Genomic DNA, 11,779 nt, shown 5'->3' with positions numbered 1-11,779 from the left:
GAGATAGGTAGTAGGAATAAAGAAGAATATGCATTATGGTGGTGAATAACGCATAAATAGGAAGCTGGATATAAAATTTTGGCTTTAAAAAAAAAAACCCATTTATCTTGTAGTGAAGCTAAGTGACAGTCTGTTAGTAAGTCATACTTTGTACTCTATTTTTATATAGTAATAGATATTTTTAACAAATTTCAGTGATATTTAAATGTCAAAAAAATAGATATTATCTTTTTAAAAAACATGAAACTATTATCTTTCCATGGCTAGTTAGTTACAATGGGGTGGGCCAAATGAGTGAGTTGTGAAAAATATTAAGACACATAACCGCTCTCGCAACTAACAGGAATTAGGTCTAGTGGAAGGGACTAGTCCCTTATAACGTGACAAACCAAGATTCAAATTCTAACAAGAAGAGGTGTCCACATTTAGTGCCAGACAAAGTCTCAAATAAAATTACCTCTAATAGGAGAATATCTATGTTTTTTTTTAAAAAAAAAACCGCTCTGGCAAAAAAAAAAAACAAAATTAAGACACAAAACCAACTGAAGTCCAAAATTGCACGTTCATTGCCGCTTTCCTCCCCTGCAACTATTTTCATGCCATCTCCATGCTTCTCAGCTACGTTTTCTCGCTCCGTCTTCAGAATTTCATTCTCTCCCTATTCTGATCCTTCACTTTCTCTTTATGATTTCTCATCCTCTCCTTCCTCTCCTCTGAAACTTCTATCCCCTGAATCCCTCTTTCTAAGGAGTCGAGAAAATGTCACACGCCGATACCATACCTCTGCACCAATCGTCCCAGTCCGACATTGACGAGATCGAGAACCTCATTCGTGCTAGCGTCCAATCGGGACCCACCACGGTTCTCCCTGCCAGACCTCCCAGTCCTCCTCGAGCTTCAATTCCTGTATCTTCGTCGCCATATATGCCTGCTGGTATTCCACCTCCGCCGAAATCTTCCAATCAGAAGCCACCGGCTCTTCCCGCTCCTCCTCCCCCGATTCCACCTCCGGCCAACAATGGACGTCCTAATATTACGCCCAGTGGATTTGGCTCGCCTCCGGACACGTTGACAGAGCCGGTCTGGGACACCGTGAGAAGGGATCTAACGAGGATTGTTAATAATCTGAAGCAGGTTGTGTTTCCTAACCCCTTCCGCGAGGACCCCGGGATGGCTCTGAGGGATTGGGATCTATGGGGACCCTTCTTCTTTATTGTTTTCTTGGGTCTTGTTCTTTCATGGTCTGCATCTGTCAAGAAGGTATGCATGCAGCTGCAGATAGTCTCTTGGTTATTTTTGGTGGCTAATTTGTTTTTTAAAAGTTCGTTCGCAGAGTTTACGAATTAATTAATCTTGGAAAGTTGAGTATCTTCTTTCGTTTTTCAATTGAGATTGTGAAAATAACATCATCTGCATTCCTGAGCCAACGCTGAGAACTGAGGGCTTCATTTGTCTGTATATATGAAGTGTGAATGTAGGAACTGTTATAATATGTTGCTGCGTTGAAACTTGTTATTTTGCATTCAGACGTTTCATGGTGATTCCCCTTCAAATACGTGGTTTTGAACTTCCGGTCAGACTTCAGTTGATGATTCTGATAAATTTCTGTGGATGATCTTCACTGGTAGATGCTATGTGGACTGGTCTAAAATTGTTCTAATTCTACTCATTTTTTATCAATTTAGAGGTGTTCTGGACTTCTGGTCCTGTGGATGTTACTATTTGAAGACTCTGAACAATGTGTCAGAATGACGTGTTGTAGGAGAAATTTCTGCATGCTTATTGTATATTATAATGAAACCATTTATAGGTGCATTAAAATAACACACCATATGTTCAGGGCCTAGCACCATCAAACTTCCGTGAAAGGATTCTTTCCCGTGCTGGACATGCCCTTCATGTTCATAAAAGCTAAACCCCGAGGTTCCATGTTTAATTAGCCAAAGCATAGGCAAAACATTAGTTTTGAACTCGAAAATTAAAAGAAAGACAAGAAAAAGGATGTTCAATATATATAACAATTGAAGATTTACCAAGCACATGGTATATATATGTTTTAAGATAAATCGTCAATGTAACCTAAAAATATTAGAAGCATTTAACAAACTTTCCTTTACATACAGTGTCATTCACTGAGGTCTCTGTTTAGGCTCTTGAGATTCATCATATGTTTGTGTAGCTGGTGCAAGAGAATGATACTTTGTTTTAGGATACAGATTCTGAACACCCTATTTCGATGCACTCACCAGCTGAATGAGCTTGCAAGCTGTCCCTTTACAAAATAGCCAGGCTAGTTCTGTGAACATCCACTAAGATGGAAAACTCTGTCCATATGATGTGAGCTAGGCTCTTAAGAAGTATTTATAATCTATGCCAAATTGACATTGCTTTTCCACCAGAAAGATAGAGGCTATGATAGAATTTTGAACGCGCTATGAAGCCATAGTTGTGATAATGATAATGATCGCTATATTTGTGGAAAAATTGTAGTAGTTATTAAGCAGCAGCTCTAATATGTGCCAAATTGCTGTTGCACTCCCACAACAGAAGTAGATGTTAAATGGAATTTTAAACCAGCTATGAAGCCGTAATAGTGATGATGATGATTAAAAGTTTTCCACAAGATGTTGGTACAGAGCTTCTATCCATCTGGTTTTAGCGGGATACTTTCAATTCATGGTATGGCATTTGGTTCTTCAAGTGTTAATGTATTGTTATTGTGCGCAAACATGCTCCTGATAGAATAGAGCATATTATTTTTTCACAGTGAAGTAAAAGCTTTACAAGCCTGGTTTCTTTTTTTTTTTTTTTTTTATTTCATTAATTGGATAGAAGCGCAAGATCGGGCATATTGTTTTGTCCAACTTCATAAGTTTTCTATAGTTCCTCGGTTCTGCATATTTACTTCTGGAAGGTATATTTGCATCTTTAGTAAAGATGATCTATAACTTGCTTCAAATGCTTTAAAGAGGTATATTTCACCTCACTTTCTGGGAACTCTGCTTAACTATGTTCAATTTCCTTGTTCATACCCCCCTCCCCCTCGGTTTTTTGGTATCAAGTTGATGTGTTATATTATTACAATGATAGTTTATTTGGCTTGGTTTGAATTCATACTAACTGTTAATTTTGGTTGTTTGCCAGTCTGATGTCTTCGCTGTTGCATTTGCGTTACTTGCTGCTGGCGCTGTAATATTGACATTGAATGTCCTGCTTCTGGTAGTAGTCTCTCTATTATCGTATCAACCTTTTTTCAGTGTTTTCTTCAAGGCAAAATAATTCTATTATCCTTTTTTATACTACCTCCGTCTTTAATATAAGACTCTGTTTGATTTTTATTTTGGTCCTAAATATAAGATTCCAATCCACTTTGTCTCTCATATTTATATTTTTTTTCCCCAAAGTAGCCCTTCTAACAATAATAGTTCTAATCAATACACTTGATTAGCAATGATATTTTTGAAAAGACAACACCTATTTAGGATAAATAACTAACTCAACTTACTTCCTTAATTTCTTCAAATTAGTCAATTGGCTCTTATAATTAGGACCGGAGGTAGTATTAACAAAAGAATATTTTTATTCTTTTTGATTTAATTGGGTATACAAATTTTCTATTCAGGGCCAAAGTTTAAAAAAACAGTATTTTATTTTGACATCATTGTATTTCTCCCTGGGATCATTTTGACGTGCTGTTGTCGAAGGTGTTAAAACGGCGAGCATAACCCTTAAGTGCTTTATTGTCAGAAATTGGGCCTTCACATTGCCCGGCCTGATTGACCCCTTTTAAGATTTCTGAGTTGGGCTGGGCTTTCCAAAAGAAATAATATAAAAACAATTGAAAAATAGATCATGCCGACATTAATAGGTCTTGTTACAAAGACAAAGGTCATATATTCATTCCCCAGAACTGGATCAAAACAAATCAACTAAGAAATATGAACTAAACTAAAATTTCCTAAACCAGAACAAATGATGTTTCATGACTTCATCTTCATTCCCCTATTCCTCTGCCTCCACATGCGATGAGATGGGCCAAAGCCATTTTGATAGCTGTGGCCCTTTCAATACAGCTAGGGTTGTATTCAATCTGAGCCGAACTCATTTGTTCAGGCCCCTCCAATATAAAATACGCAAGGCTAGAATTCTAACCCTGCTTTTGACAGAAGCAAACATTGGTCATCAAACTCAGTTTATTTAAGCTGGCGTGGTCATCATCATCATCATGTGTTTATAAATATATTGATCTGCATTCCAAGGATGATAGTGTTATGGCAGCAAAATAGCTGACGAAGTGTTTGCTCTTTTACTTGAAAATTGCAGGGTGGACAGATAATTTTCTTTCAGAGCCTGAGCCTTCTGGGATACTGCTTGTTCCCTTTGGACGTGGGTGCATTAATTTGCATGTTGAATAGAAGCGTGATGATCAAAATAATTGTCGTATGCGTGGCACTGGGATGGAGCTCCTGGGCTGCATATCCTTTCATGAGTGCTGCCGTCAACCCAAGAAGAAAAGCTCTCGCCCTCTACCCACTCTTCCTTATGTATGTATCTGTTGGTTTTCTCATCATTGCCATTGACTGAATTCATCCCTGCTTCTCCTTACTGCATTCCTTCCCATCTACTTCTCTGCGGAAGCTTTTTGTGTAAAAGCAGCCCCATTTTTTAAATTTTACCCCCCACCCCCTTACTCTTTTGTCCTTTTTGGTTAGCCTTTTTGTCAGCTAAAAATATAGTTGGTGACAGACGGTAATGTAGTTTCCTTCCAAAGTATAGTGGTTTGCCTTTTCTAGCAACGTTACTGTAGTGATCTCTTTTGTACTGTGTTTCCCTTCCGCATTGCCATGTGAATAATGTTCCGGGGTTGATGCCTTTTTTTTTTTTTTTTGGAATTACAATGGCAAGAAAAAGCTTGATAAAAAACATAGCTACTACACAGACTAAGACCTAACAGGAGAAAGGTCCGTCCTTAGAAAAGTTGCACAGTCCAACGGTGGAGTCGCCATGATCTGCAAGGTCATCCATAGGGTGAGCTGTCTTTGCTAAGTGGTCAGCACATCTGATCTTGTTTTATCGAGTCTCTTCTCCTGGTGCATGATAGAGCACTAGGGTTGATGCCTTAATGGCTTTTGTAAGTCAATATTTCTTATGACTTTTGGGCTACAGAAAGCTAGTTGAGTGAATTTTTTCAACCTTCATAGGCTGCTGAGAAGGGTAATTTAAAATAAGACTTCCTTTTACTTTTCCCATTATCTCCTCTCACAATGAACATTAATATTTTGTTACTTGCCGTAAATTATCCTAAAATAATTTTGATTTCAGAAAGCGACGAAGGTTGGGCATGGGCTTTTATTAGTGTGTTCACAATAAAAATCCTGAGGAAGATGACCATAATGCATTGAGGTAATGAATGCAAAACAACAACAACAACATCATTTTAACTATTATTCTACAAAAATGTATTTATTAATTAAAAAATTACAGGCGCAAAACTTGAAAAATTAAAGATGGTTTGAATCTAATTTACACATATAAATCTGACTTTAAAATATATATATATATATTAATTATTTAACTTGAAGGCGAGGGGAAAAAGTTTGTCTTTTAAGGGAAACAAATGATTGAGTCGGTGAGCGAGTCGATTTGCACCAATGTTGCGTTTTATTTCTAGCGTATATATATCACCTTCCAATAATTAAAAAAAAAACAACTATAATTGGTTTCAGTAAAAGTCGAAAGGCCCATATTTTAATCGTTTGCTGAACTTAATTTAAAATCATGTAGCTAACCCTATAATCGCATTATCACTTACGTTTTTCTTTAATACGAAGAAGACATGAGAAACCTGAAAACAGAAGTTAGCTAGTGATGGCAACATGCACATCATATATGAGTCACAATACACGAACTCCACACTCAGAGGTAATTAATTGAGTTGGGACATTATCATTAATCCATCATATTTATCCTCTAAGCTTGCTTGGCCTTTTTAAGTATTATGATCATTAGTTCATTACACACTGATCAATGGCGCATAATTAACTCCTTCATTTCTTTTTAAAAAACAAGTGAAATCTTCACGTAGCAAGCCTTCAGGAGATCTGTGTTTAAACCCTAAGGCTAACTTATACATTGCTCCCTCAACCTCTTTTTATAAACAATCTTGGATTTCATTACATAAATCAAAAAATTAGTTAAAGATAATAAATAGATAAAAATTAGGAGTTCTTTCTCCAAAATACTCTTATTTATAGAAGGAGAGTATAAGAAAGAGAATAAAAATTTATTATAATAAAAAGAATTATGAAAGAGAGAGAATGTGTGATGGAAAAGATATAATAAATATATTAAGTATTAAAATAAAAATTAATAGGGGTAAAATAGGAAATTTGCTACAATAATTTAAGACAAATTGTAAATATTGCTTATATTTAGAGACAAGAAGGGAATGACAGTTGTTATTTATAAAAAGAGACAGAGAGAGTACTATTTAGTGTCATTTTATAGGGATTGTTTGTAATACTTCTCCGATCCTTAATATAAGACTTATTTAACTAATTTGATTAGATTAAGAAAGTTAGGGGTAAGTTAGTTAATTATAAGAAATGTGATACGTTTTTCCTAAAACATTATAATCATCTTTCTTAATACCCCTACTCCCTCTTCTACTTAATTATGATTGAAGGAGTATCTATAGGAGTAATTTAAAGAAAATTAATAAATATGAGAAATGATTTTTATATTTAGGACCAAAACCAACTCAACAATTAGGTCTTATATTAAGAACCGAACGAGTAACTTGTAAGCATTCTTCTGATCCTATTTATAGTGCAGAGAGAAAAAAATTGATCCTATTTATGAGACAAGTAGAGAAAATTTTATATGAATGTACAACTTTAAGCTTCATCTATTATTGTGTTAATTTTGTTCTCATAAAGTATATTGTATATTAAATAAGAATAAGATTAGAAAATTATTAAATTTTAAATGAGAGTTAATAAAGTTTAATATTTTTATTGGTATATATAAAATATATTGAGAGTGATTTACAAATAAAATGAAAAAATTTATCAACAATTTTTTGATCATGATTTATAAAAGGGAAAATTTCACTGTAGGACCGCAGAAGACAATTAATATCAAAGAGCTCCCAAAACTTTCTGAAATCTCACTGCAGGACCAAGGGACCAATCTGATATTAATTTTTAGAGTGAGATTACAATAATACCCCTCCCTTTTATTTTATTAAAAAATAAATATTTACCGGAGTTACTGTTCCGGCCACCGGCGCTCAGGTGGCCGCCGTCGGGGTCCGGTCACCGGTGGCCGGAACAGTAACTCCGGCGGGACCTCCGGTGGCCGGAGTTTTTTTGTTTAAAAGAAAGTGGCCAAGGGAGGGTTTGAACCCAGGACCCCTTGGCACACCAAAAGACTTGTAACCACCAAGCCAAGCAACCCATTCAATCATAAAATGCAAATAAAACTACATATAACAAAATAAACGCAACAGTCCAAATGTAAGTGAACAAGTGAAATTAGACGATTTACAAGTGAAATTCAGAAATTTGCAACAAAAATTAGGCAATTTACAAATAACATAATAGAAGTTATAACTCAAAATGCAAGTATTTAAGTGCAAATGAGCAAGTAAAATTTGAAGATTTACAATAAAAGTTTATGAATTTACAACCCAAATTCGGTAAACACAAGAGAATTCACAACCCAAAATGTAAGTGTTTGAGTGTAAGTGAACAAGTGAAATTAGACGATTTACAAGTGGAATTCAGCAATTTACAACAAAAATTAGGCAATTTACAAATAATATAATGGAACTCACAATCTCAAATACAAGTGTTTAAGTGTAAATGAGCAAATAAAATTTGAAGATTTACAACAAAAGTTTATAGATTTGCAAGTGAAATTCGACAATTTCACTTGCTCATTTGCACTTAAACACTTGCATTTGGGTTATGACTTCTATTATGTTATTTGTAAATTGCCTAATTTTTGTTGTAAATTCTGAATTCCACTTGTAAATCGTCTAATTTCACTTGTTCACTTACACTCAAACACTTACATTTTGGGTTGTGAATTCTCTTGTATTTACCAAATTTGGGTTGTAAATCCATAAAATTTTATTGTAAATCTTCAAATTTCACTTGCTCATTTACACTTAAACACTTGCATTTGGAGTTATGACTTCTATTATGTTATTTGTAAATTGTCTAATTTTGTTGTAAATTGCTGAATTACACTTGTAAATCGTCTAATTTCACTTGTTCACTTACACTCAAACACTTACATTTTGGGTTGTGAATTCTCTTGTGTTTGTCAAATTTGGGTTGTAAATCCATAAAATTTATTGTAAATCTTCAAATTTCACTTGCTCATTTGCACTTAAACACTTGCATTTGGGGTTATGACTTCTATTATGTTATTTGTAAATTGCTGAATTACACTTGTAAATCGTCTAATTTCACTTGTTCACTTACATTCAAACACTTATATTTTGGGTTGTAAATTCTCTTGTGTTTGCCAAATTTGGGTTGTAAATCCATAAACTTTTATTGTAAATCTTCAAATTTTATTTGCTCATTTGCACTTAAATACTTGCATTTTGGGTTATGACTTCTATTATGTTATTTGTAAATTGCCTAATTTTTGTTGCAAATTTCTGAATTCCACTTGTAAATCGTCTAATTTCACTTGTTCACTTACATTTGGACTGTTGCGTTTATTTTGTTATATGTAGTTTTATTTGCATTTTATGATTGAATGGGTTGCTTGGCTTGGTGGTTACAAGTCTTTTGGTGTGCCAAGGGGTCCTGGGTTCAAACCCTCCCTTGGCCACTTTCTTTTAAACAAAAAAAAACTCCGGCCACCGGAGGTCCCGCCGGAGTTACTGTTCCGGCCACCGGTGACCGGACCCCGACGGCGGCCACCTGAGCGCCGGTGGCCGGAACAGTAACTCCGGTAAATATTTATTTTTTAATAAAATAAAAGAGAGGGGTATTATTGTAATCTCACTCTAAAAATTAATATCAGATTGGTCCCTTGGTCCTGCAGTGAGGTTTCAGAAAGTTTTGGAGGTTCTTTGAGATTATTTACCTTTTACGGTCCTACAGTGAAATTCTCCCCTTATAAAATGCATAGAAAGTACGTAAAAAGAATTATATCTCATGATTGTGAATCCAAACAATCCCACAGCCCGTTTAGTTTTCATTGTTAATTAACAACACCAATTAGGTCCGGGGAGTAAATATCTGGCACTTTAAAACAAAATTGTTTTCTTACGGATGGTACCTGGGTGTAATTGTGCCAAAAAAGAATCTAGTGGGAATGATTTGAAAGTGCAAGCAGTGAGAAATGAAGACATGGAGTGAGAAGGAAAGAGATGAAAGGAGTGATTTTACGTAGGCATGAACAAAATGTACGGACAAGAACAGAGCAGAGAGAGAGAGAGAGGAAGAGAGGACTGTGTCTGGGTCACTGCCCTGACCTGTTCCGTTCTGAGGTTTCTGAAGCAATCTTTTGGGGTTAGCGTGATGCCATCACTCTCTTATTCGTTTTTTGGTTTTATTTCGGATTTTGGATTTCGGATTTGGTCCCTTCACGTCACCTCTCCCTCTCTCTTCTTCTCCCTTATTAATTACATCCCGCGCATTCATACGACCCATCAATGCAACCCTCCACACCCTACCCTACCCTCGCCTATAACCCATTTGATTCTCTGCCTGCTTCCACTCGGATGGTTCTTTGCAGCGCCGCCGCCGATGGTCGACGTCCCTTTATGCCGGCGGTGATGATTTGTGCTCCGGGTTATTCTTCCGTCGTGTTTTTGTCTTCTGCTTCCTATCATTCGTATTTCGTATTGTGATATCTTCTTTTTCTGCAGCTTTGTGTTCTGCCTGCGCTGCTGCTTAATTTGTCTTTTCCGTTGTCTCGTGTTACCTGCTGGATATTGAGGTCGGGTCGGGTTATACTTTGTTCTCATTTTACGGGATGATGAGACGGTAACCGAAGTTTAAAATACTATGCGCTGGCAGGAGGGAAAAAAGGTCCTTAGATATTTTGAAAATATCTACTAAGAGAGTGTCTGCTAGAAAATAAATCATAATTTTAAAAGTATCATAATTTTAACAAAAAGTGTTTTTTAGAATTATTTTTACTTATTACCGAACACCTCTCTAAAAAGTATTTTTTATGATATGTGAAGCAAATATATTTTGAAATTTTATTTCATAATATTTTTGCTTTTAACGGATATCTGTCATTAAATTTAATAATTAAAGACACCGGTTAAACTGTATAATTTGATAATCAATTTTATTAGCAAAGTAAACTTTCAAAATATATAAAAGTTAAAAAAAAAAAACTTTCAAGATATTCAACGACTTTATTAAAAAAAAAAAAGAAAGTTTACAATGGATGCCAAACCGACCACGAATTTTGCTTAAAATACAGTAGTGGTTTTATCCATTAATTTAACACTTGGAACTATAAAATTAAATAAAATTACTATCAAGCTCATTGGGCCACATGTCACTTTGAATGTGGGGTTTTTATTCATAAATTTTGAATCACTGATTCTCTCTGCTTTTTTTTTTTTTTGAAGATCTCTTTTTATAAGGACATTGAATATGAGAGAAAAATAGTAAGAAAACTGTAATGTTTATGTAATTGATATAAACAATAGAAAATAAAGTTTAAAAAAATTTAAAAAAAAAGGAGAATTAGAGAGAAGGACCAGCTTAAAATCATATTTATTAAAAATGATAATAAAAATTATAACTATCAGGAAGGACCAAATATTAAAATATTAATTTAAAAGTATTAAATTGCCCATAGCTAAATATCCTAACTTTCCTCTTGTCTTCAATTTAAAGCGAAAGGCAAAACTACCCATTATCCTATAGTAGTATCACTTTCTTTTTTTGGTGAAAAGTATCATTTGTTTTTTTATCTGAACTTTGCATAAAATTATGATATATGACCTGATTTTTTTTAATTTTATTAACATTACATCATTTTTAAAAAAAGATTTATATGAATTTCTTGTAAAATTTTAAAAAAATTATTCAAATTTTCTTTTAGTGTTTTAAAAATCACGTAATCTTTTTACTTTCTAGACGCATATAACATTTTTTAACATATATAATAAATAATAAAATAAGTCTAAATTTATATAAAATTATATAAATTTTAATTTCAATTAAAGTCTATGGTGATTTTAAAAATAAAATTTTAATTATTTTATAAGGAAAATAAAAATTTAATTTCTAGATGACTGAACTTTGTGCATTTTCTTCAATTAATTTTTACGCAAATAAATAAAAATTTAATTTCTACATGACTGAACTTAGTGTATTTTCTTCAATTAATTTTTACGCAAGTTTCAAGCTTTGAAAAAAATCAGGCTTGGTTTATTAAAATGTATTAATTTGTGTTAGTTTTTAAAAAGCAGGCTTGATTTATTAAAATGCACTGTAAAAGGGTTGGACAGGGATAATATCATATTTTTAAATAAAAGAATTATAATTTTTATAATTTCTTTTTAGTGTACATCACTCACTCTTGTTACTTCTTTCAAATTCTCCCAAAAAAAAGCAAAAAAAGAAAGATTGAGGTTCTTCGCCCAAATCCGAAGAGGGGCAGATATTATGAAGTAATTAAGGCGCCCCACCTTTGAGCAATTAACGCTGTGACACGTGTCCTATGACTGCGTTCCGTAGTGGCGTAATCATCCCTCCCGCCCCCCAAATCTGGGTTAGTATCCCAC

The 11,779-nt window shown here is 34.2% G+C and overlaps 1 protein-coding gene across 1 annotated transcript; it reads left to right on the top strand.

The window, feature by feature from the left end:
• Window positions 1-753: 753 nt before the first annotated feature.
• On the top strand, window positions 754-4,953 carry LOC114732250 (protein YIPF6 homolog). Its single transcript, XM_028919548.1, has 3 exons — window positions 754-1,260; window positions 3,145-3,219; window positions 4,324-4,953. The coding sequence occupies exons 1-3, from the start codon at window positions 760-762 to the stop codon at window positions 4,582-4,584; spliced, it is 837 nt and encodes a 278-aa protein (XP_028775381.1). The 5' UTR covers window positions 754-759; the 3' UTR covers window positions 4,585-4,953.
• The last annotated feature ends 6,826 nt before the right edge of the window (window positions 4,954-11,779 follow it).

Source organism: Neltuma alba, unplaced genomic scaffold (genome assembly GCF_004799145.2).
Source record: "Neltuma alba isolate B1F8T4 unplaced genomic scaffold, ASM479914v2 tig00012894_pilon, whole genome shotgun sequence".
NCBI lineage: Eukaryota > Viridiplantae > Streptophyta > Magnoliopsida > Fabales > Fabaceae > Neltuma > Neltuma alba.
Note: the sequence above shows the minus strand (reverse complement) of the source record. Positions and strands in the feature narration are given on the sequence as shown.

Bases quoted from the DNA above. Each gene is read 5' to 3' on its own strand.
- LOC114732250 (XM_028919548.1), top strand. From the start codon at position 760: ATGTCACACGCCGATACCATACCTCTGCACCAATCGTCCCAGTCCGAC. The intron at 1,261-3,144 runs GTATGCATGCAG...GTTGTTTGCCAG, and splicing joins GGTCTGCATCTGTCAAGAAG to TCTGATGTCTTCGCTGTTGC. The intron at 3,220-4,323 runs GTAGTAGTCTCT...TGAAAATTGCAG, and splicing joins CATTGAATGTCCTGCTTCTG to GGTGGACAGATAATTTTCTT.